A 23,648-nucleotide genomic window follows, 5' to 3' on the forward strand; every position below is an offset into this window, starting at 1 on the left:
GTGGTATGGAGCAGTGCGGGCTGGAGACAGAGGCGTGGTATGGAGCAGTGCGGGCTGGAGACAGAGGCGTGGTATGGAGCAGTGTGGGATGGAGACAGAGGCATGATGTGGAGCAGTGTGGGCTGGAGAGAGAGAGGCGTGGTATGGAGCAGAGCGGGCTGGAGACAGAGGCATGATGTGGAGCAGTGCGGGCTGGAGACAGAGGCATGATGTGGAGCAGTGTGGGCTGGAGACAGAGGCGTGGTATGGAGCAGTGCGGGCTGGAGACAGAGGCGTGGTATGGAGCAGTGCGGGCTGGAGACAGAGGCGTGGTATGGAGCAGTGCGGGCTGGAGACAGAGGCGTGGTATGGAGCAGTGCGGGCTGGAGACAGAGGCGTGGTATGGAGCAGTGCGGGCTGGAGACAGAGGCGTGGTATGGAGCAGTGTGGGCTGGAGACAGAGGCATGATGTGGAGCAGTGTGGGCTGGAGACAGACGTGGTATGGAGCAGTGTGGGCTGGAGACAGACGTGGTATGGAGCAGTGTGGGCTGGAGACAGACGTGGTATGGAGCAGTGTGGGCTGGAGACAGACGTGGTATGGAGCAGAGTGGGCTGGAGACAGAGGCATGATGTGGAGCAGTGTGGGCTGGAGACAGAGGTGTGGTATGGAGCAGTGCGGGCTGGAGACAGAGGCGTGGTATGGAGCAGTGCGGGCTGGAGACAGAGGCGTGGTATGGAGCAGTGCGGGCTGGAGACAGAGGCGTGGTATGGAGCAGTGCGGGCTGGAGACAGAGGCGTGGTATGGAGCAGTGCGGGCTGGAGACAGAGGCGTGGTATGGAGCAGTGCGGGCTGGAGACAGAGGCGTGGTATGGAGCAGTGCGGGCTGGAGACAGAGGCGTGGTATGGAGCAGTGCGGGCTGGAGACAGAGGCGTGGTATGGAGCAGTGCGGGCTGGAGACAGAGGCGTGATTTGGAGCAGTGTGGGCTGGAGACAGAGGCATGATGTGGAGCAGTGTGGGCTGGAGACAGAGGCATGATGTGGAGCAGTGTGGGCTGGAGACAGAGGCATGATGTGGAGCAGTGCAGGCTGGAGACAGAGGCGTGGTATGGAGCAGTGCGGGCTGGAGACAGAGGCGTGGTATGGAGCAGTGCGGGCTGGAGACAGAGGCGTGGTATGGAGCAGTGCGGGCTGGAGACAGAGGCGTGGTATGGAGCAGTGCGGGCTGGAGACAGAGGCGTGGTATGGAGCAGTGCGGGCTGGAGACAGAGGCGTGGTATGGAGCAGTGCGGGCTGGAGACAGAGGCGTGGTATGGAGCAGTGTAGGATGGAGACAGAGGCATGATGTGGAGCAGTGTGGGCTGGAGAGAGAGAGGCGTGGTATGGAGCAGAGCGGGCTGGAGACAGAGGCGTGGTATGGAGCAGTGTAGGATGGAGACAGAGGCATGATGTGGAGCAGTGCGGGCTGGAGACAGAGACGTGATTTGGAGCAGTGGAGGCAGAAGACAGGCGTGGTATGGAGCAGTGTGGGCTGGGGACAGGCGTGGTATGGAGCAATGCGGGCTGGAGAGAGAGAGGCGTGGTATGGAGCAGAGCGGGCTGGAGACAGAGGCGTGGTATGGAGCAGTGTGGGCTGGAGACAGAGGCATGATGTGGAGCAGTGTGGGCTGGAGACAGAGGCATGGTATGGAGCAGTGCGGGCTGGAGACAGAGGCGTGGTATGGAGCAGTGTGCGCTGGAGACAGGCGTGGTATGGAGCAGTGCGGGCTGGAGAGAGAGGCGTAGTATGGAGCAATGCGGGCTGGAGACAGGCGTGGTATGGAGCAGCGCGGGCTGGAGACAGAGGCGTGGTATGGAGCAGTGTGGGCTGGAGACAGACGTGGTATGGAGCAGTGTGGGCTGGAGACAGACGTGGTATGGAGCAGTGTGGGCTGGAAAAAACGTGGTATGGAGCAGAGTGGGCTGGAGACAGAGGCATGATGTGGAGCAGTGCGGGCTGGAGACAGAGGCGTGGTATGGAGCAGTGCGGGCTGGAGACAGAGGCGTGGTATGGAGCAGTGTGGGCTGGAGACAGACGTGGTATGGAGCAGTGTGGGCTGGAGACAGACGTGGTATGGAGCAGTGTGGGCTGGAGACAGACGTGGTATGGAGCAGTGTGGGCTGGAGACAGACGTGGTATGGAGCAGTGTGGGCTGGAGACAGACGTGGTATGGAGCAGAGTGGGCTGGAGACAGAGGCATGATGTGGAGCAGTGCGGGCTGGAGACAGAGGCGTGGTATGGAGCAGTGCGGGCTGGAGACAGAGGCGTGGTATGGAGCAGTGCGGGCTGGAGACAGAGGCGTGGTATGGAGCAGTGCGGGCTGGAGACAGAGGCGTGGTATGGAGCAGTGTGGGATGGAGACAGAGGCATGATGTGGAGCAGTGTGGGCTGGAGAGAGAGAGGCGTGGTATGGAGCAGAGCGGGCTGGAGACAGAGGCATGATGTGGAGCAGTGCGGGCTGGAGACAGAGGCATGATGTGGAGCAGTGCGGGCTGGAGACAGAGACGTGATTTGGAGCAGTGGAGGCAGAAGACAGGCGTGGTATGGAGCAGTGTGGGCTGGGGACAGGCGTGGTATGGAGCAATGCGAGCTGGAGAGAGAGAGGCGTGGTATGGAGCAGAGCGGGCTGGAGACCGAGGCGTGGTATGGAGCAGTGTGGGCTGGAGACAGAGGCATGATGTGGAGCAGTGTGGGCTGGAGACAGACGTGGTATGGAGCAGTGTGGGCTGGAGACAGACGTGGTATGGAGCAGTGTGGGCTGGAGACAGACGTGGTATGGAGCAGTGTGGGCTGGAGACAGACGTGGTATGGAGCAGTGTGGGCTGGAGACAGAGGCGTACTATGGAGCAGTGTGGGCTGGAGACAGAGGCGTGCTATGGAGCAGTGTGGGCTGGAGACAGACGTGGTATGGAGCAGAGTGGGCTGGAGACAGAGGCATGATGTGGAGCAGTGCGGGCTGGAGACAGAGGCATGGTATGGAGCAGTGCGGGCTGGAGACAGGCGTGGTATGGAGCAGTGCGGGCTGGAGAGAGAGGCGTAGTATGGAGCAATGCGGGCTGGAGACAGGCGTGGTATGGAGCAGCGCGGGCTGGAGACAGAGGCGTGGTATGGAGCAGTGTGGGCTGGAGACAGAGGTATGATGTGGAGCAGTGCGGGCTGGAGACAGAGGCGTGGTATAAAGCAGTGCGGGCTGGAGACAGAGGCGTGGTATGGAGCAGTGCGGGCTGGAGACAGAGGCGTGGTATGGAGCAGTGCGGGCTGGAGACAGAGGCGTGGTATGGAGCAGTGCGGGCTGGAGACAGAGGCGTGGTATGGAGCAGTGCGGGCTGGAGACAGAGGCGTGGTATGGAGCAGTGTGGGCTGGAGACAGAGGCGTGGTATGGAGCAGTGCGGGCTGGAGACAGAGGCGTGGTATGGAGCAGTGCGGGCTGGAGACAGAGGCGTGGTATGGAGCAGTGCGGGCTGGAGACAGAGGCGTGGTATGGAGCAGTGCGGGCTGGAGACAGAGGCGTGGTATGGAGCAGTGCGGGCTGGAGACAGAGGCGTGGTATGGAGCAGTGCGGGCTGGAGACAGTGGCATGATGTGGAGCAGTGCGGGCTGGAGACAGAGGCATGATTTGGAGCAGTGTGGGCTGGAGACAGAGGCGTGGTATGGAGCAGTGGAGGCAGAAGACAGGCGTGGTATGGAGCAGTGCGGGCTGGGGACAGGCGTGGTATGGAGCAGAGCGGGCTGGAGACAGAGGCATGATGTGGAGCAGTGTGGGCTGGAGACAGAGGCGTGGTATGGAGCAGTGTGGGCTGGAGCCAGAGGCATGATGTGGAGCAGTGTGGGCTGGAGACAAAGGCATGATGTGGAGCAGTGTGGGCTGGAGACAGAGGCATGATGTGGAGCAGTGTGGGCTGGAGACAAAGGCATGATGTGGAGCAGTGTGGGCTGGAGACAGAGGCGTGCTATGGAGCAGTGTGGGCTGGAGACAGACGTGGTATGGAGCAGTGTGGGCTGGAGACAGAGGCATGATGTGGAGCAGTGTGGGCTGGAGACAGAGGCATGAGGTGGAGCAGTGTGGGCTGGAGACAGAGGCATGATGTGGAGCAGTGTGGGCTGGAGACAGAGGCATGATGTGGAGCAGTGTGGGCAGATGACAGAGGCGTGGTATGGAGCAGTGCGGGCTGGAGACAGAGGCGTGGTATGGAGCAGTGCAGGCTGGAGACAGTGGCATGATGTGGAGCAGTGCGGGCTGGAGACAGAGGCATGATTTGGAGCAGTGTGGGCTGGAGACAGAGGCGTGGTATGGAGCAGTGGAGGCAGAAGACAGGCGTGGTATGGAGCAGTGCGGGCTGGGGACAGGCGTGGTATGGAGCAGAGCGGGCTGGAGACAGAGGCATGATGTGGAGCAGTGTGGGCTGGAGACAGAGGCGTGGTATGGAGCAGTGTGGGCTGGAGCCAGAGGCATGATGTGGAGCAGTGTGGGCTGGAGACAAAGGCGTGGTATGGAGCAGTGTGGGCTGGAGACAAAGGCATGATGTGGAGCAGTGTGGGCTGGAGACAAAGGCATGATGTGGAGCAGTGTGGGCTGGAGATAGAGGCATGATGTGGAGCAGTGTGGGCTGGAGACAAAGGCATGATGTGGAGCAGTGTGGGCTGGAGACAGAGGCGTGCTATGGAGCAGTGTGGGCTGGAGACAGACGTGGTATGGAGCAGTGTGGGCTGGAGACAGAGGCATGATGTGGAGCAGTGTGGGCTGGAGACAGAGGCATGAGGTGGAGCAGTGTGGGCTGGAGACAGAGGCATGATGTGGAGCAGTGTGGGCTGGAGACAGAGGCATGATGTGGAGCAGTGTGGGCAGATGACAGAGGCGTGGTATGGAGCAGTGTGGGCTGGGGACAGGCGTGGTATGGAGCAGGGCTGTGGAGTCGGTCCAAAAATCCTCTGACTCCTCAGTTTAGGATTCCTCCTCTAATTTGCATATTACAATTTTGTTGATTAACAATATATAACGTGAAATTCGTCTCTTAACTGTCAACGCTTAGAAATTTTACAAGACAACTGAAATGAGAAGGATATGTAGACTACTATATTTATTCCCTTTAGACTAAAACTAGTCCTTGGTAAGAGTACTTGCAAAAGGTACAGACCGGAACAAAGAACATCTATCAGGCAATGTTACTGTGGGTACATGTAAGAATGATGTGCAGGTACTCTGCAGGGGAATGAGGAGATTCTTCCTCTATTACACATTCTTCATGCACAATCTGAACAAGGTTTATGGGTGATAGACAACACCTCTGTGTTCAATGTGCACAACATTCTCAGTGGATTCCCTGCAGCTCTGTGGGGAGAGCATATGTAGAGCATAGTACTACTGTGTAACAAAGTAAACCCGAGACAGATGAAATTAAAGTTTTATACATACCTGGGGCTTCCTCCAGCCCCCTTCAGGCTAATCAGTCCCTCGCTGTCCTCCTCCGCCACCTGGATCTTCTGCTATGAGTTCAGGTACTTGAGCCAGTCTGGTGTAGTGCGCATGCACACACTCCGCCGCCGGGAGCATACTACACCTGCGCAGCACTATTGTGCAGGTGCAGAACGCACCTGGCTGTGGAAGCGGCACGTAGCCAGACTGCTCTGACTGGCTGAATTACCGGGACTCATAGCAGAAGATGCAGGTGGCGGAGGAGGACAGCGAGGGACCGAATGGCCTGAAGGGAGCTGGAGGAAGCCCCAGGTATGTATAAAGCTTTTCTTTTCATCCTTCTCAGGTACCATTTAATTCGTAGTCACCAAACCAAATTTTAACAAAATATCAATTTATTTGATTTCATGAGCAAAGAGAGTGCATACATTTGCATAAACCAGCATCAATGCAGAATTATTTCCATCTCATTGACCATCTCTATTAGTGACACGGCTACACATTAGGCTTTATACTTACAGCATAGATGTTATTTCGTATACAGTGGAGGAAATAATTATTTGACCCCTCACTGATTTTGTAAGTTTGTCCAATGACAAAGAAATGAAGTCTCAGAACAGTATCATTTCAATGGTAGGTTTATTTTAACAGTGGCAGATAGCACATCAAAAGGAAAATCGAAAAAATAACCTTAAATAAAAGATAGCAACTGATTTGCATTTCATTGAGTGAAATAAGTTTTTGAACCCCTACCAACCATTAAGAGTTCTGGCTCCCACAGAGTGGTTAGACACTTCTACTCAATTAGTCACCCTGTCTTAACTAGTCACCTGTATAAAAGACACCTGTCCACAGAATCAATCAATCAAGCAGACTCCAAACTCTCCAACATGGGAAAGACCAAAGAGCTGTCCAAGGATGTCAGAGACAAAATTGTAGACCTGCACAAGGCTGGAATGGGCTACAAAACCATTAGCAAGAAGCTGGGAGAGAAGGTGACAACTGTTGGTGCGATTGTTCGAAAATGGAAGGAGCACAAAATGACCATCAATCGACCTCGCTCTGGGGCTCCACGCAAGATCTCACCTCGTGGGGTGTCAATGGTTCTGAGAAAGGTGAAAAAGCATCCTAGAACACCACGGGAGGAGTTAGTGAATGACCTCAAATTAGCAGGGACCACAGTCACCAAGAAAACCATTGGAAACACATTACACCGCAATGGATTAAAATCCTGCAGGGCTCGCAAGGTCCCCCTGCTTAAAGAGACTCCGTAACAAAAATTGCATCCTGTTTTTTATCATCCTACAAGTTCCAAAAGCTATTCTAATGTGTTCTGGCTTACTGCAGCACTTTATACTATCACTGTCTCTGTAATAAATCAACTTATCTCTCTTGTCAGACTTGTCAGCCTGTGTCTGGAAGGCTGCCAAGTTCTTCAGTGTTGTGGTTCTGTGATGCATCCCCCCCCTCCAGGCCCCTCTCTGCACACTGCCTGTGTATTATTTAGATTAGGGCAGCTTCTCTCTTATGTTTTACAAGCTGGTTAAATCCTCCTCTGAGCTGGCTGGGCTTTCACATACTGAGGAATTACATACAGGCAGAGCTGTCTGCACTCTGCAGGAAGAAACAGCCTGACACTTCAGTGGAAGATAGCTGCAGGGGGAAAGAAACACACAAATGATCTCTTGAGATTCAAAAGGAAGGCTGTATACAGCCTGCTTGTGTATGGATGTATTTTCTATGTGTGGACATACTGTACATCAACCTACTTCCTGTTTTGGTGGCCATTTTATTTGTTTATAAACAAACTTTTTAAAACTGTTTTTAACCACTTTTAATGCGGCGAGGAGCGGCGAAATTGTGTCAGAGGGTAATAGGAGATGTCCCCTAACGCACTGGTATGTTTACTTTTGTGCGATTTTAACAATACAGATTCTCTTTAAGAAGGCACATGTGCAGGCCCGTCTGAAGTTTGCCAATGAACACCTGAATGATTCTGTGAGTGACTGGGAGAAGTTGCTATGGTCTGATGAGACCAAAATAGAGCTCTTTGGCATTAACTCAACTCGCTGTGTTTGGAGGAAGAAAAATGCTGCCTATGACCCCCAAAACACCATCCCCACCGTCAAGCATGGGGGTGGAAACATTTTGCTTTGGGGGTGTTTTTCTGCTAAGGGCACAGGACAACTTAATCGCATTAACGGGAAAATGGACGGAGCCATGTATCGTGAAATCCTGAACGACAACCTCCTTCCCTCTGCCAGGAAACTGAAAATGGGTCGTGGATGGGTGTTCCAGCACGACAATGACCCAAAACATACAGCAAAGGCAACAAAGGAGTGGCTCAAGAAGAAGCACATTAAGGTCATGGAGTGGCCTAGTCAGTCTCCGGACCTTAATCCAATAGAAAACCTATGGAGGGAGCTCAAGCTCAGAGTTGCACAGAGACAGCCTCGAAACCTTAGGGATTTAGAGATGATCTGCAAAGAGGAGTGGACCAACATTCCTCCTAAAATGTGTGCAAACTTGGTCATCAATTACAAGAAACGTTTGACCTCTGTGCTTGCAAACAAGGGTTTTTCCACTAAGTATTAAGTCTTTTATTGTTAGAGGGTTCAAAAACTTATTTCACTCAATGAAATGCAAATCAGTTGCTATCTTTTATTTAACCACTTGAGGACCCACACTTTACCCCCCCTTAAGGACCAGCATTGAAGTATGTGATCTGTGCTGGGTGGGCTCTACAGCCCCCAGCACAGATCAGGGTGCAGGCAGAGAGATCAGATCACCCCCCTTTTTTCCCCACTAGGGGGATGATGTGCTGGGGGGGTCCGATCTCTCCTGCCTGCGTGTGGCTGGCGGGGGGGGGGCACCTCAAAGCCCCCCTCTGCGGCGACATTCACCCCCCTCCCTCTCCTACCTGTCCCCCCGGTGATCGGGGCTGCACAGGACGCTATCCGTCCTGTGCAGCCTGTGACAGGACGTCCCCTGTCACATGGCGGCAATCCCCGGCCGCTGATTGGCCGGGGATCGCCGATCTGCCTTACGGCGCTGCTGCGCAGCAGCGCCGTACAATGTAAACAAAGCGGATTATTTCCGCTTGTGTTTACATTTAGCCTGCGAGCCGCCATCGGCGGCCTGCAGGCTATTCACGGAGCCCCCCGCCGTGATTTGACAGGAAGCAGCCGCTCGCGCGAGCGGCTGCTTCCTGATTAATCATCCTGCAGCTGGCGACGCAGTACTGCGTCGCTGGTCCTGCAGCCTCCACTTTTCCGACGCACGGTATAAGCGTGCGGTCGGCAAGTGGTTAAGGTTATTTTTTCGATTTTCCTTTTGATGTGCTATCTGCCACTGTTAAAATAAACCTACCATTGAAATTATACTGTTCTGAGACTTTTCATTTCTTTGTCATTGGACAAACTTACAAAATCAGTGAGGGGTCAAATAATTATTTCCTCCTCTGTATATAAGAGATTCCTGTGCACACATCATATATACTGTACAGTCACAATCAGTGGTATATCTGACTTTAAAAATACGGGGACTGCTTTATTGAAGCAGCACAAGTAACTAATTTTGATTGGTTTATTTCATTTTTGTGGACTGAACACAGCTATTACTGTAAATATACATTATTTTTAATGACTATTATCTGAGAAATAGAAAATGTTATCATATTTTCTATTTTAATTACAGTTACAAATTCATTAGGAGTCGGAGCATTTTTTTCCCGACTCCAGGCACCCAAAATTGCTCCGACTCAGACTCCACAGCCCTGGTATGGAGCAGTGGGGCCAGGAGACAGGCATGGTATGGAGCAGTGGGGGCTGGAGACAGAGGCGTGATGTGGAGCAGTGTGGGCAGGAACCAGAAGTGTGATATAGAGCAGTGGGGCAAGGAGACCGAGGCACAATGTGGAGCAGAGTGGCGTGATACGTAGCAGTGTAAATAGGTGCAATTTGGGGCAGTGTTCGGCCAGCGGGCCTTAGTTTGAAAACCACTGGTGTTGGGCAACATGGCCAGGAGACAGAAGCATGGTTTGGAGTAGTGTGGTCAGAAGACAGAGGTGTGATGTAGAGAGGTGTGACCAGGTGACAGAGGCATAGTGTGGAGCCACACGGTCATGAGACAGAGGCACGAGTAGAGTGGCCAGGAGACAGAGCAGTGGTGTGGCGCAGAGTGGCCAGGAGAAAGAGCAGTGGTGTGGCGCAGAGTGGCCAGGAGACAGAGGAATGCTGTGGAGCAGCATGGCTAGGAGGGCTGGAAACAGATGCGTGGCATGGAACAGTGTGGGCTGGAGACAGGAGGCGTGGTGTGGAGCCGCATGGTCAGTAGACACAGGTGAGTAGAGTGGCCAGGAGACAGAGGCGTGGTGAGTAGAGTGGCCAGGAGACAGAGGGATGGTGTAGAGCAGCATGGCCAGGAGACAGAGGCGTGAGGCAGGGTAGGCAAGAGACAGAAGTATAATAATAAATAGTGTGGGTAAAAAATACACGGGCATTAAGAGGGGCAGTGCTGAGCAGGAGACAGAGGTGGGATATAGGACAGTCAAGAACATAAAACTCACCCATCATCAAGGGTAATAATGCCAGATTTTGCAGCTTTATTCAGAAATTCTTTTTGACCTTTTTAAAAAAAAATATGCATAATATTAGAGGGCGATTGAACTTGCATACAGCAAACTGACAGTTAAGACTGGCCACATCACAGACAAACACACACCCCTGTTACAGTCACAGGGAAGCCAGTGTTAGTTACACACACTAAGGGCTGGTGCACACCAAAACCCGCTAGCAGATCCGCAAAATGCTAGCAGATTTTTAAACGCTTTTTTTTTATTTTTATGAGGCGTTTTGCGGATTGCTGCTGCGGTTTTCAGTATAGTAGATTTCATATATTGTTACAGTAAAGCTGTTACTGAACAGCTTCTGTAACAAAAACGCCTGCAAAACCGCTCTGAAGTGCCGTTTTTCAGAGCGGTTTGCGTTTTTCCTATACTTAACATTGAGGCAGAAACGCATCCGAAATCCAAAAAATGCCTCACCCAGGCATTTTTCGTTTCTGCAAAACGCCTGCCGCTCTGGTGTGCACCACCCCATTGAGATACATTGACCAAGCAGATCCGCAGCCGCAAGCGGATCTGAAAACGCCCAAAAAGCCGCTCGGTGTGCACCAGCCCTAAAATTCCCATAGCTATGCACAGACAGAACTGTATCCATGGACAGAAGATAGTACCGGCAGGTGTGCTCTTCACCTTCTTCCCCAAGACATCATTTAAGCTTCGAAGATTGGACTTCTTCTCTTCCTTAGGATAAATAATGGGGGTGTTACTGATGTCATCAACCATGATGGGATCCTAAAAAGAAAGAAACCATATGAGGATAGATTGCTGGAGCCAAAAGCGCAACCTCCAAAGCAGAAGAGACCAGGAAGGGTTTTGATACCTGAGATTTCCGCTTTTGCTGGCGGACGGACCTCCTCTGTGGAGTCTCTGCCTTTGTGATGCTCTGCTGCAAGGCCTTAGCCTTCTCTAATAGCTGCTTAGCTTTCTTGATCTTTTTGGAGTTGGCAGAAAGCTGCAAGAAGAAGACAGAACTGAGGATCCGAAGATGTTGCTGTACAGAAATAACTAGAAAGCATGATATGACTGCACATCTACAAAATAATGCATTACATGAACACTCCTCACCCTTTTTCGTGCCGGAGTAAATGCGTCGTCAGAGATAGAATTGAACTGTCTGCCGCCACTCCTCCTAGGAAGCCGTGTAAATCTCATCCTAAGTCCAGAAAAAGAGATAACTTAATTGAGGACCGCGGTATTAAACTCCCCTAGTGACCAGCAGGGCTGTGGAGTCGGAGTAATTTTGGGCACCCGGAGTCGGAGTCGTGGTTTCATAAACGGAGGAGTCGGATGATTTTTGTACAAAATCCACAGCCCTGTTAAATATTAGACTAAAGAGTCGGAGTCGAGGAGGCGGGGCCATTTTGGGCACCCGGAGTCGGAGTCGTGGTTTCATAAACGGAGGAGTCGGAGTTGGAGTCAGAAGATTTTTGTACCGACTCCACAGCCCTGGTGACCAGGCCATTTTTTGTTAATAGTGCCACTGCAGCTTTAAGGCCTCGCTGCAGGGCACAGCACACAAGTGATCCACCCCCCCCCCCTTCCCCCCACCAACAGAGCTTCCTGTTGGTGGGGTCTGATCATCCTCTCCAGTGTTTATTTTTTTTATAAATATTTTTTAAATAAAAGTGTATTTTCATTTCTTTTTAAATAATTCCGCCCACCCACACCCCGCTGGTCAATCATTGTGATCGGCTGTCATAGGCTTCAGCCTATGACAGCGGATCACCGCCGACACTCTGGAGGGGACAGCCGTGTCACATGGCTGTCCCCAGTACAGCGCTGCCTTAGATCGCAGCGCTGTACTGCCCTAATAGACGGCGAACAGTCTCCGAGCGGCGATCGTCGCATGGAGACTGAAGGCGGGGTGGAGCTCCCCTCCTCCCCCCCCCCCCCCCGAGTAGGAGATGTGCGCACGATCTCCTGCTAGCCACATAGAAGACTGTTCACGCCAATGGCCGTGGAGTGGTCCTGGGGCTGCCGCACTGCTCACGCCAATTGGTGTGAAGCAGCCAGCAAATTGGACAAAATCTTCTTTACTCACCTGGGGGCTTTCTCCAGCCACTTGCAGCCGACTGCCCCACACTGTTACCTCCTCTCTCCCCGCACGAAGCAGAGGACGACCTCGAGGTTGTCCTTACTGCTCCTACGTCAATCCCGTAAGCCTGTAAGTAAGCCGTGGACAACGCGGCCGTGATTGACAGCGGTGCTTGACGTGGGCGCAGTAAGGGCGACCTCGTGTGGTGACAATGGCGGAGTGCTGAGGTGACAGCGTGGGACAGTCGGCTGCAAGTGGCTGGAGAAAGCCCCCAGGTGAGTAAAGCAGATTTTGTCCAATTTGCCTGATGATTCCTTTAAGGAGAGAAGATATACAAGAGCTGACCCCCCCACCCCTTCACCACCATAAAATGCTGTGCTCCCGCTGTCCCCCTCCACACAGTTCCGCTGTCCCTTAGACGCGTGCTGTTGCTTTTGCGCTGTCCATTCCTCAAACTGAGCTGGACAGTCCAATCAAGTAATCAGAAATGTCACCTGACAATGAGCGCAGCAGGGGAAAAAAAAAGGGTCCCAAACACTTTTGCATGGAGGTGTTGCAGATCTACCACCAAAGTTCACAATACTACTACAGTACATAGCAAGCATTGGAGGCGCACAAAAAGAAGCAGGAGCAGAGAGATAAGTGCTAGACTCCGGAGCTAAACTAGTTAACAACCCTGTAATTTGGCTCTGCAAAATCTGATCATCTTGTGACAGAAGATAAGTTAAAGCGGACCTGAACTTCCTCTGTGCTCTAAAAAATACACAACAGCATAATGACCTTTAAAGAAAAACGTTTGTTACAGCTGACAAATCCTGAAATAAACCTGCACGGTTTCTGCTTCATGCACCTCCTGTGCTTTCAAATAAGCTTATCTGCCATCTCTGCCATGGCAGTCATGTGACACTGGAGAGAGATCAAATTACAACTTGTGAGTTGACACAAATGAGTGCGAATTAAACAGGATAACCTCTCTAAATACATACAGCAGTATTCTCCCCAGCCTCTTTTAGCCGGGTGCTCTACCCAGCTAATTTTCGTGAGCACCCGGCTGTCATCGGTTTGCCTACTCATCCTCCTCCTATGCTGTAAGCAGAGTTGTTCCAGCTCTGCTCCCCCCCCCCCCCCCCCCCATCGTGCCCCACCCCGCTACTTTTTCATGCCACCCGGCTGGAAAACATTCTTGGGGCGAACACTGTACAGGGCGCATTTCTCTGCGTTTTCCTTCTGTCCTGTGTAGGTCCACTTTAACATAAAAGTTACCTGATTGGTGACTCTGTTTCAGAGGGTGAAGTTAACATCTCAGCTCTGTAAACTCCACTTTTTCCACTGGTTACTTTTGCTTTTGGCGTGGACATTGATACAGGGTCGTCATTCACAGCCTGAGATGGTGATCCGATGTCAGCTTCACATTTCTGTCTTCTGAGACTTCTCCTTAGTCCGGGACTTGTGGTGTCCTGTGAAGTCTCAGTCACCTCGTCTGACTGAAGCTTGGACTGAGCTGTCCTCTCACTAGTGGTCGTTCTAAGTCTAGACTTTTTATCATCCTGTGGAGCCTCTGTCACTTTTTTTGCCTGAAGCTTGGGCTTTGCTTTTCGCTCACTGGTAGTTCTCCTTAGTCCAGGACTTGTACTGTCCTGTGGAGACTCCATCACCTGAGGTCTGGACTTTGGTTTTCTTTTAATGGGGGATCTTGAAAATTGCGGACTTGAACTGTCCATTGGTGATTCTGTCGCTTCATGTGTTTGAGGTTTAGGCTTTGCTTTCCTCTCACTAGTGGATGGTTTGTCGGATTTGCTTCCCTTAGGTTTCTTCACATCTCCCTTTGAAATTGTGCCCTTTCCCAGTTCCTTTGTTTTATTTTTGACCTGGCATTCCTCATTTTCATGTTGGGTCGGTGTCTTTCCTCCACATTCCTGGTTGTGTTCATCAGACCCCTCAGTATTTGGCTCTTTTTTCTTTGCATTGCTCTTCCGTCCAGTGGTTTTTGTGGCATCTCCTGCTTGCCTGAAGGCTTTCATGAACTGCTGTCTTTCCGCCACTGTAGACTTTGGCTTGGCATTTTCAGTTGCCTCAACATCAATAACGGCTAATTCTAAGTCTTCTTCCTCTACCACCACGTTGGACTTTCTCTTCTGGATCACAGGATCAGCACCTCCTGAAACTGGTTGATCACCTTTCTTCTTAGCCTCGGCTCCTTTCTTCTTCTGAAAAATGGAAGCGATCTTTGCTGGAGCCCTCGTAGGTGAACATGAATTGGGAAGCGGAGGAGACAAATGGACCTGTGCTTGAACAGTCATGGTTTTAGGAGATGGTTGCTGAACACCAGAGTCTGTGTCATAGGGGTTATTAGTTTCTGGTATACCTGGACTGTCCACAATGTCAACTTGCGACTTGGTTGTTGAAGGAGTTTGATCACTCTCTTTCTGACTCTTTAAGAACTCATCAAATGATATTGTTAAAACACTGCCAGAAGAACTGTCAACTTGTACCTCAAGGCTAGAATCTTCCATAGTGCTCTTACTATGTGATATAACATTAGTATGTGTTAATGGTGGCATTGGATCCACAGGTTCACTTGTTGGTCCACTCAGTACATTATTCTTCCTTGATAGGCTTCTCTCTTTCTGTTGTGTTTTGGCTGCCGATGAAGCAGGCCTTGTTGATTTAGGCACAGCATCTTCATCCAAATCTTCTGACTTACTACATATTTCTGCAAGTAAAGCAGCTGTATCGCTACCCATAATCCCCATACTTCCACATATCTGTGTTGCAGGGGGACTGTTATCACCATCGTCTGCATCATTAGGGTCTAGCTCAATGAGTCTCTTACTTAATCGAGTTCTTTTAGCTTGTTTTCTAAGCCTTCCAGCAGCTCTGGTGGATCCGGTGAGCGGGGTTGGGGGAGTGTGGCTGTTCTTAGCTAGGTCATCATGAGGTGTGTGGTCAGGGCTGGTGCTCTTATAGCTTGGGGTGCACTCCTTGCCCACAACTGGCGAGTTCCTGATAAAATAGTCAGCAATATTGCTGGATCGAGGTGAAGACAGTACTTTCTCTACAGGTTTGGAGACAGGTGAGAAGTAATTAGTGATGGTTTTGCTAGGAGGGTCATCATCTTTCCGAGCTTTCTTGCATGTCTGTAAGAGAACACAGTGTCAAAACACAGGTCCACAATACATTGATAATAAAACAAAAACAAGGGAAAAGGGGACTTTACTGATAATACTGTAAAATAGAAATAAAAAAAAGACTACTGAAGAGACTACTTGTAGAGGAATTCTATAACTCAACTGGCGCTTAGTAGCTACTAGAATGTCAGCTGCGCGTTACAAAGGAGATCCCTTCAACACTCAAACCATAGTAGCAAACAAATAAAATAAAATAGTAACTCGCGCTAAAATTGAACCTTTTATTGTTCAAAGGAATTCCTAATCAAAGATTCCCAACATACTTTATTCACATAAAAACACACTGCATCACCATACATTCCCAACACTCATATCCTTCACAGAAGGGCCCTTCAGAAAAAACAAAAATCAGACAGAAGAATGCATAAAGCTTGAAATGGCTGTAGTGTTCCTAGATTTCATCAAAACCAGTACAACCGTTAAAATCACTCCAAAAACGGTCCAAAAAACATGTGCAAAGAAAGGCAGAGTTCGTACTATTTACACAACTGATGGTCCCAACCCCATTTATAAGGCAAGAAATCTCAATTATTAAACCTGACAGGGCACACCTGTGAAGTGAAAACCATTAATCAAAGCAAAAGGTGGCTACTTTGAAGAACCTGGGGGGAGGGGGGCAATGAGAGGGTGTGTCCAAACTTTGAGAGAGGTAGGTGGTGTGTGTGTGTGTGCGTGTGTTTAAAAAAAACAGGTGCTGCTTTATTGAAGCAGCACAAGTTACTATTTTTGATTGGTTTATTTCATTTTTGTGGACTAAGCACACTCCAGGTACCCACAAATTGCCCCGACTACGACTCCTCAGCCATGGACAATACTACCACTGCAATTTTGCAGCATTTAAAAAGAGACACTGAAGCGAAAAAAATATATGATATAATGAATTGGTTGTGTACTATGAATAATTACTAGACGATTAGCAGCAAAGTAAATATTCTCATATTTTTATTTTCAGGTATATAGTGTTTTTTTCTAACATTGCATCATTCTCTAATATGTGCAGATTACACAACACTCAGCATTCAAAATGATTCTTTCAGAGCAGTCTGTGAACTAATGACCTCTCCTCTGGCAGAGGAAAAGTAAACTATACATACAAATCATAATATCATAATTTTTTTTCGCTTCAGTGTCTCTTTAAAGTGGACCCAAATTAACAATACAAGATTTCAGAAATAAAATCTATTTTCTAACTTATAATAATAAATAGCAGCCTTTTTTCAGCTGCAAGATGACAAATATAAAATATTTTACATTTACTGGAGGAACCCCTCCCTTCCTTTCATATTGCTGGGACAGAATCCGGCAGACTGGTGGAGGAGAAAAACAAAAACAAAGGCTGCTACTGATGATGTCACAGGGGAGGTGATTTCAGCTTGTGTGAGATCTCACATAGACGATGCCCCTGTGAGGGAGGGTAGCTGATGACAAACACACCCACGATCTAAAACCTCCTATTAAGCTCAGAAGTAATGGCTGCCACCTGTATAACCCTAGTTATGAATAAAGAAGGGTGAAAAGCATGCACTGAAATGCTTAAAGGCTTGAAGGAGGGTGTATTTAACTTTGTATGTGTCAGAGTGGTGCAACTAAATATTTAGAATAAAAAAAAAAAAATGTTTGGGTCCGCTTTAAATTGCACCTGAATTGCACTGGCTCGGCAGGTGTGCAATTCAACCTCCTGTCTGAAAGAGGACTAAGAGCGAGGTGCAAGCAACTCTGCAGGAGAAGGGATTCTTCCTCTATTACATATTCTTCATACAGGATCTGAATCAGGTTTATGGGTGATAGACAACACCTCTGTTCAATGTGCACAACATTCTCAGTGAATTCACTACAGCTCTGTGGGGAGTGCACATGTAGAGTATAGTACTACTGCGTAACTTAATTTGTTGTCACCAACCCATAACTAACAACATATCAAATTAATTGATTTGATGAGCAAAAGAAAGTGCATGCATTTGCATACAAACATTTGCATAAACCTGCACCAACGCAGAATTATTTGCATCTTATTGACCATCCGCATTAGTGATGCAACTACACATCGGGCTTTATTCTTACAGCAGAGATGTTATTATATATAATAATAAACTTGTTGTATTGTGGGAACTCCAAATGCCAAGAAAGCCATATCTCCCTCTGTGGAATGTTCGTTGACTGACAGTTCTATGCACAGAGATCACCTGGCAGGACTAAAGATGTCCCCACCTGGTTTCAATTTCAGAATGTATATCGCTTCTCGGCCTTTTGGCTAAGATCAAGTGTAGTATCTGTTCTTGAGGTTTTTGGGGGGACCTGGAGGGATGGCACTGTGGCAGGGTGTCCCTTCTTGTCGTAACTCCCCAGAGGCTGATTGAATGGATCTATACAATGGTCGAAGCTGAATGGCTGAGGGCTTTGCTTAGGCGTACTGCCCCTGGAAGTAGCGCTCCAGATGCACCTGAAAAAACCTGGGATGTGGCAGATCCCAGGCGGAAGTAGGGTGCTTTGGTCTGTACTGCCCATATGCATCGCCAACTAACGCAGCTCCCCGGCCTTTTGGCTAGGGAGAGTGCGGCATTTTTATCACTCCGGCCGCAAGGTCGGGGCCAGCTTGCTGGCACCGGGGACTTGTCCCCTGGGGACTTCGGTTCCCACCTGGCTCCCTCTCGGGGGAGCCACGGACCATGTGGATGGCCACATGGCCCAGGTCCTATGGGCAACCACAGGGCAGTCCAGGGTCCTCCAGCCCTTCGGGTGTTGGAGGATGCCGCCAGTGTCCTCCAACCCTCGGGTTGGAGGACGCTTAGTACCCCCTGCGCCGATGGCAAAGGGGGATAAGTTCCCTTCGGGGAACACCGGAAGGGCCCTGCTGTATTGTGGGCCTGTGGCTACTCATGCACGTTTTGTGGGGGTGCTTTAGGGCACTCACGCTGTTTCCGTGCATGGGGCTAATAGCCTTGCTTACCCGGGAGCCAAGAAAGCTTTACAAAAAAAAAATAAAAAAATCGGGGCAAGGAAATATTTTAGAATGGAAAAACACTAAATACGTTATAAACAAATATTGAAAAAAAAAACCGACAATTTTATGGATTACATTATTTTTACTACAGGTCCTTGGTATATATCACAGTCGTAGTTCACCTGTGCAGGCGCATAAGGGGCCGGGCTACGGTAGCACGACAGAGGCACGCGCTGGGGCATGCACAGTGAACCACAACTGGCCGCAAATGGGATATAAGGCCTCATTCACATCATACGCACTTTCATGCATATTTGGAAGCACGTATGACATGGTGACACGCAAGAACGGCAGAAGGGTATAGACAGCCCTTCTGCCGTTCACATCAAAGGCGCTGCGCAGCAGTACGATCACGATGCGCTAGCATACTGCTGCCTGCATTTTGCCCGCAAGCGCAGAGCTGATCCATCACGGCCAACTGATAGGATCAGCAGCGCAGATGGCGTGCGATCATACGTGTTGCGTTCTGATTGCATGGCCATCTGCGTTAGCTAGATGTGAATGAGGCCTAAACTGGAGTACATAACAGAGGAGCCCAAGAGGACAGGGATCACAGAGCCGGCCTTTGGGGGTGGCAAGTGGGGCACTCGCCCCAGGCCCTGCACTCTCTGCGGCGGTGGGGAGACCGGAAATAGTAATTAACCTCCTTGGCGGTTCATTTTTTCCGCCAAGGAGGCTGCATTGCACTTTTTTTGTAATTTGTTTTTTGTTTTGTTTCATGTAGCTACATGAAACACCACTAGAGGGCGCATGTGCCCCTCTAGTCCGATCGCCGCCGGCAACAACAGCAAACAGGAGATTGCATATAGACTGCGATCTCCTGTTTGGCTTCTCCTGTCGCCATGGCTACGATCGGAATGACGTCATGGACATCAGACGCATCCGATCCAGCCCTTTGCGCTGCCCGGGAGTGATTGGTCCGGGCTGCGCAGGGCTCTGGCGGGGGGGGCCTCTTCCGCCGCTGCGTGCGGCTGATCGGCGCGCCGATCAAGCTGTACGTGCGGCTAGCAAAGTGCTAGCTGCGCGTACAGCACTTTACAGAATACAAATCGCCCCACCAGCGGCTGAGATATCCTCCGCTAAGGAGGTTAAAACTCACCTGTCTTCCGCCGATACTCACAGCTTCCATCTCTTTCCTGTCCCGGCATCTGACGTAATGGTAACAGCGCCCCCTGTGATGACGTGACCGCATGTCACCACAGGGGGCGCTGTTATCAATACACAGATGCCGGGACAGGAAGGAGATGGAAGCTGTGAGCATTAGCGGAAAAAAGGTGAGTTTTAATTACTATGCCCGCTCTCCGCACCACTGCAGCCACCTACCTATCTAACCTGTACTGCAGGTGTAGTGAAAATTTTTGCTACCCATCATATTTTGCAACTTGCCATAGAGGACAGTGTAGGACTGTGTAGGCGTGGCTCCTCTCTGTTAACACACCTGTAATTTTTTGCAACCACAGATCCCATTGAGCTAGAAGGGGGATTGTTCCCTCCAGGGGGAGTTATTAGTTGAGCAAGAGGGGGGGGATTGTTCCCTGGGGCGGGGGTTATTGTTCCCTCCAGGGGGGGTTATTAGTTGAGCAAGAGGGGGGATTGTTCCCTCCAGGGGGGGTTATTAGTTGAGCAAGAGGGGGGGATTGTCCCCTGGGGGGGGGGTGTTATTAGTTGAGCAAGAGAGGGGATTGTTCCCTCCAGGGGGGGGGGTTATTAGTTGAGCAAGAGAGGAGGGTTCTGTGTGAGAATAGGGTTTGGTTGGGTTGCATTTTCTGATACAGATAGGTTAAAGTCAATGGTTAGGTTGCACTTTCTGATAGCTATACCTATAAATAAATGCAACCGGTTGCAAAATCTGATAAAGTTGCAAAAAATTTCACCACACAGGCACCTACCTATCTAAACTATACTGGGGCCACATACTTATCTAAACTATACTGCAGGCACCTACGTATCTAACCTATACAGAGTGTGTGTGTGTGTGTGTTTCCACAGTGTGTGCGTGTGTTTCCACAGCATATGTCTCTAGGCCCCACATATGACACTCGACCCAGGCCCCGCGTACTCTAAGGCCACCTCTGACAGTGATGGAGCCCACGGCCGACATGAAGTAAGTATAAAAGCTGCTTATTCAAACATCTCTGGTTCACTTTAACTTATCTGTATGTTTTTTTTAGGAAAGCAAACTTTTGTTTTTCTTAACATCTTAGTAAGGGGGCTTTTAGGACCATTGTAGTCCCGTACACACTCCAATGAGTTCTGGGTCACCATGAGCTTGCTGGTTAGTCTGTACCTCTCGGTTTACAAGCCCTACTCCATAGAGCCAAATTAATCCATGCCATGCACTGATGAGGATCAAACAATCCGAAACAGTCTGAATGCATGTTGGATTATTATGGCTCTGTACAAATTAACAAGCTGACACATCATTGCATTCCAGCGGTTCTGGAGGTGTGTTTAGCTTCTAAGGGCAACAATGGTTAATTTGCATATATTCAGCAGTGATGCACTGGGAGACATCTCAAGCTCACTCCAACCTGAATTATTGCAAATTCTTTCTGTTTTAGGAAAGCAAACTTTTGGTTTTTTTTGGATGTGGGAGGTAAACAGAGTGCCCAGAAGAAACCCACGCAAAGAACATACAAACTCAGTGCATATAGTGGGTTTTGAACTGGGGTCCCTGGCGCTGCAAGGCAGGAGGGCTATCCAGTAACTTCACCACCATGCTGTCTAAATATGATGTTCCCTTGAAATTGTACCATTGATGGCACCTTTACAGAGACAAACAGGGAATGAGGGGTTTGGTACCAACATAGAGAAGGGAACAGCTGGCAGGAGCAGAATGGGGGAAGGGGATATAGGGGGCTCGCTAAATACAGGGATATGAACGGGCACACAGGGCTGGAGGAGAAACAGAGGTGATGATGATAGGTGGGTGACAGGTACGCGCGGTCTCTGTCACCCGGGTGGGAGTTACCTGCAGCCGGAAGTCCCCGGGCGGCCCAGACACGGCGGTGGCTCCAGACATGCCGGGGGAGGGGTATTCGGTTCCTCCCGCCGCTTCAACCGGCACCAAAACTCCCGCCGAGGACGCATCACGTGACCTGCCCGACTCACCTCCCCATTGGCTGCCGCCTTCCACGGCCCCGCTTCCATTGGCCAAGTTGCAGCCCGTCTACAGCCCCGCCTCCGGTCTGTGTGTGACTAGAAATGGCGCCAAACTGTCACCTCAGTCCCGCTTCTTCGCTGCCCTGTCCGGTGCGGGTCACCTGACATCCATGACACTCCCCAGTGACCTCCCAATAATCCTCTACATTCCGGGGTATCTCTCCCCCCTGTGTCCCGACAAGTTTCCCCTCCCCTTTCCCGGTCTGCGTTTCCTCTCTACGCTACCCTTCCGGGTCACCTGTCCCGATACTAGCCTCCTCCCCACCTCGGGTTATTGCTCCCCCAATACTGTCACCTCTCCCTGCTGTTACCCTAGTTCTGACTGTCCCTTCAGCCCCTCATTCTGGTTGCTACCTCTGTCTTATTATTATTATTTATATAGCGCCAACATCTTCTGCAGCGCTGTACAGAGAATATATTGTCACTAACTGTCCCTCAGAGGCGCTCACATTCTAATCCCTACCACAGTCCTATGTCTATGTATGTATGTGTAGCGTATTTATTGTAGTTTAGGGGAAGCCAATTAACTTATCTGTATGTTTTTGGGATATGGGAGGAAACCGGAGTGCCCGGAGGAAACCTACGCAGACACGGAGAGAACATACAAACTCCTTGCAGATGTTAACCTGGCTGGGATTCAAACCAGGGAGCCAACGCTGCAAGGCGAGAGCGCTAACAACTACGCTACCGTTATTACCCTCCACCTCCCAAGCCGCTTCTCCTAGGTCAGGGCTTCTTTATTGAAATGAGGCACAAATCTCGTTTGAAATAAGGGTGTATACATAGGCTGTAATGTAAGTTATGGCTATAGTGGCGCTCAGTTAGTAATTTGGGCACCGCCAAAAGATGAAGCCCAAATTATTTTAAAACAACGTAATTCACAAGTGTTCGGATTGGAAATAATTCAGCCGCCAGCATTAGCTGGAACCCGAATTTCATGTTACCACAGAGTCCATGGTAACCTAGTAGGGGAATGGTGATTAATGTCCCTGGGACTTTTGCAGGACAGGTTTACAGCTTTATCCTATGACCACATTTCTGTGCACCTTAATTACATGTATTCTTCTTTACTACCCTGCAGTATGCACCCCACTGTCATTTCTCATCCCTCTCCTCCCCTCACTAGTCACCTATTCCTCTCATCCCTATCTGGTCTATTTTCCAATGACCCACCCTTCTGGACTATCTCTCCTCCTCATGTTACCCTCTACCGCTACCTTCCCAGGTCATCTTCCCACTGACCTCATCTCTCCCCTCTAGGGGGGGGGGGGTCACTTCACTTTATTCACTATATTCCTCCTGGACCAGTACTTATGTCATCTTCTACACCTGGACCTCTGAATCCTGAGCCTTATTCTAGGAAACATTCATTCAGAAGACCTCATATGCTCACTCCAACCTAAATAATCACGAATTATCAGGGCTGTGGAGTCGGAGTCGGGGCAATTTTGGGCACCTGGAGTCGGAGTCGTGGTTTCAGAAACTGAGGAGTCGGAGTCGCATGATTTTTGTACAAAATCCACAGCCCTGTTCAGTATTAAACTAAGGAGTCGGAGTCGAGGAGTCGGAGTCTGAGCAATTGTGGGTACCCGGAGTCGTGGTTTCAGAAACTGAGGAGTTGGAGTCGGAAGATTTTTGTACCGACTCCACAGCCCTGACGAATATAACTTCTGTTTAAAGAAGGCAGATTTCTGTGTTCACTCAGAAATTTTATTAATAGGGTTTTTTTGTATTTTTAGCCCCTTACACACTCATAAGAGTTCTGGTTCACCATGAGCTTGCTGGCAAACTGTAACACTGGGGGCTCTATTCATAAAAAATTTGTGGCGAAAATACTCGTGGAGGGAAAATATCGCATCGGTATTTTAGACTTCTGGGTGGGCATTCATAAAAATGTTGGCAGCTGCGATAGCAGAGCGGAGATCTCCCGCTGAAGGCTGTCGGTAAGCTGTCGGAAGGCATGCGGAAACACTGAAGTCGGCAGAGTCCCTCCGTGCACTGCTCTCTAAGGGAGGTCTGTCTTATTCACTTTCATGTAATCCAAACACTTCTCGCTACATCCGAGGAAGCGGTATTTCCCGCCCACATACCGCTTCCTCTAATCTTTATGAATGGCCATTTTGTTACATTTTCTCGAATGATCTAGAAAAACACAGCACAAGGCGGAAATTTCTTGCTCTGCTGGGGAATTGTAGCTTATCATGC

General features: G+C 50.0%; 2 protein-coding genes and 1 pseudogene across 4 annotated transcripts in view; 2 read left to right on the forward strand and 1 right to left on the reverse strand.

Moving 5' to 3' along the window:
• Positions 1-21,604, reverse strand: part of ATAD5 (ATPase family AAA domain containing 5) — a 66,216-nt gene extending 44,612 nt beyond the window's left edge. For 2 of the 3 annotated variants that reach the window (XM_068263223.1, XM_068263222.1), the window contains exons 1-6: positions 21,253-21,383; positions 13,356-15,229; positions 11,123-11,210; positions 10,878-11,009; positions 10,669-10,789; positions 10,001-10,058 (exon numbers count right to left, since the gene is read on the reverse strand). In XM_068263223.1, the coding sequence (XP_068119324.1) occupies positions 10,001-10,058; positions 10,669-10,789; positions 10,878-11,009; positions 11,123-11,210; positions 13,356-15,229; positions 21,253-21,303 (2,324 nt within the window). In that variant the 5' untranslated portion in view covers positions 21,304-21,383. The other variant, XM_068263224.1, reaches the window with a different exon arrangement.
• On the forward strand, positions 17,512-17,721 carry LOC137542619 (U2 spliceosomal RNA; annotated as a pseudogene).
• CRLF3 (cytokine receptor like factor 3) overlaps positions 21,497-23,648 on the forward strand; it is a 44,758-nt gene continuing 42,606 nt past the window's right edge. The window contains exon 1 of the mRNA XM_068263227.1: positions 21,497-21,597. The gene's annotated coding sequence lies outside the window, so the exon portion shown is untranslated. The remainder of the gene's footprint in view (positions 21,598-23,648) is intronic.

Source organism: Hyperolius riggenbachi, chromosome 12 (assembly GCF_040937935.1).
Source record: "Hyperolius riggenbachi isolate aHypRig1 chromosome 12, aHypRig1.pri, whole genome shotgun sequence".
In the NCBI taxonomy this organism is placed as follows: domain Eukaryota; kingdom Metazoa; phylum Chordata; class Amphibia; order Anura; family Hyperoliidae; genus Hyperolius; species Hyperolius riggenbachi.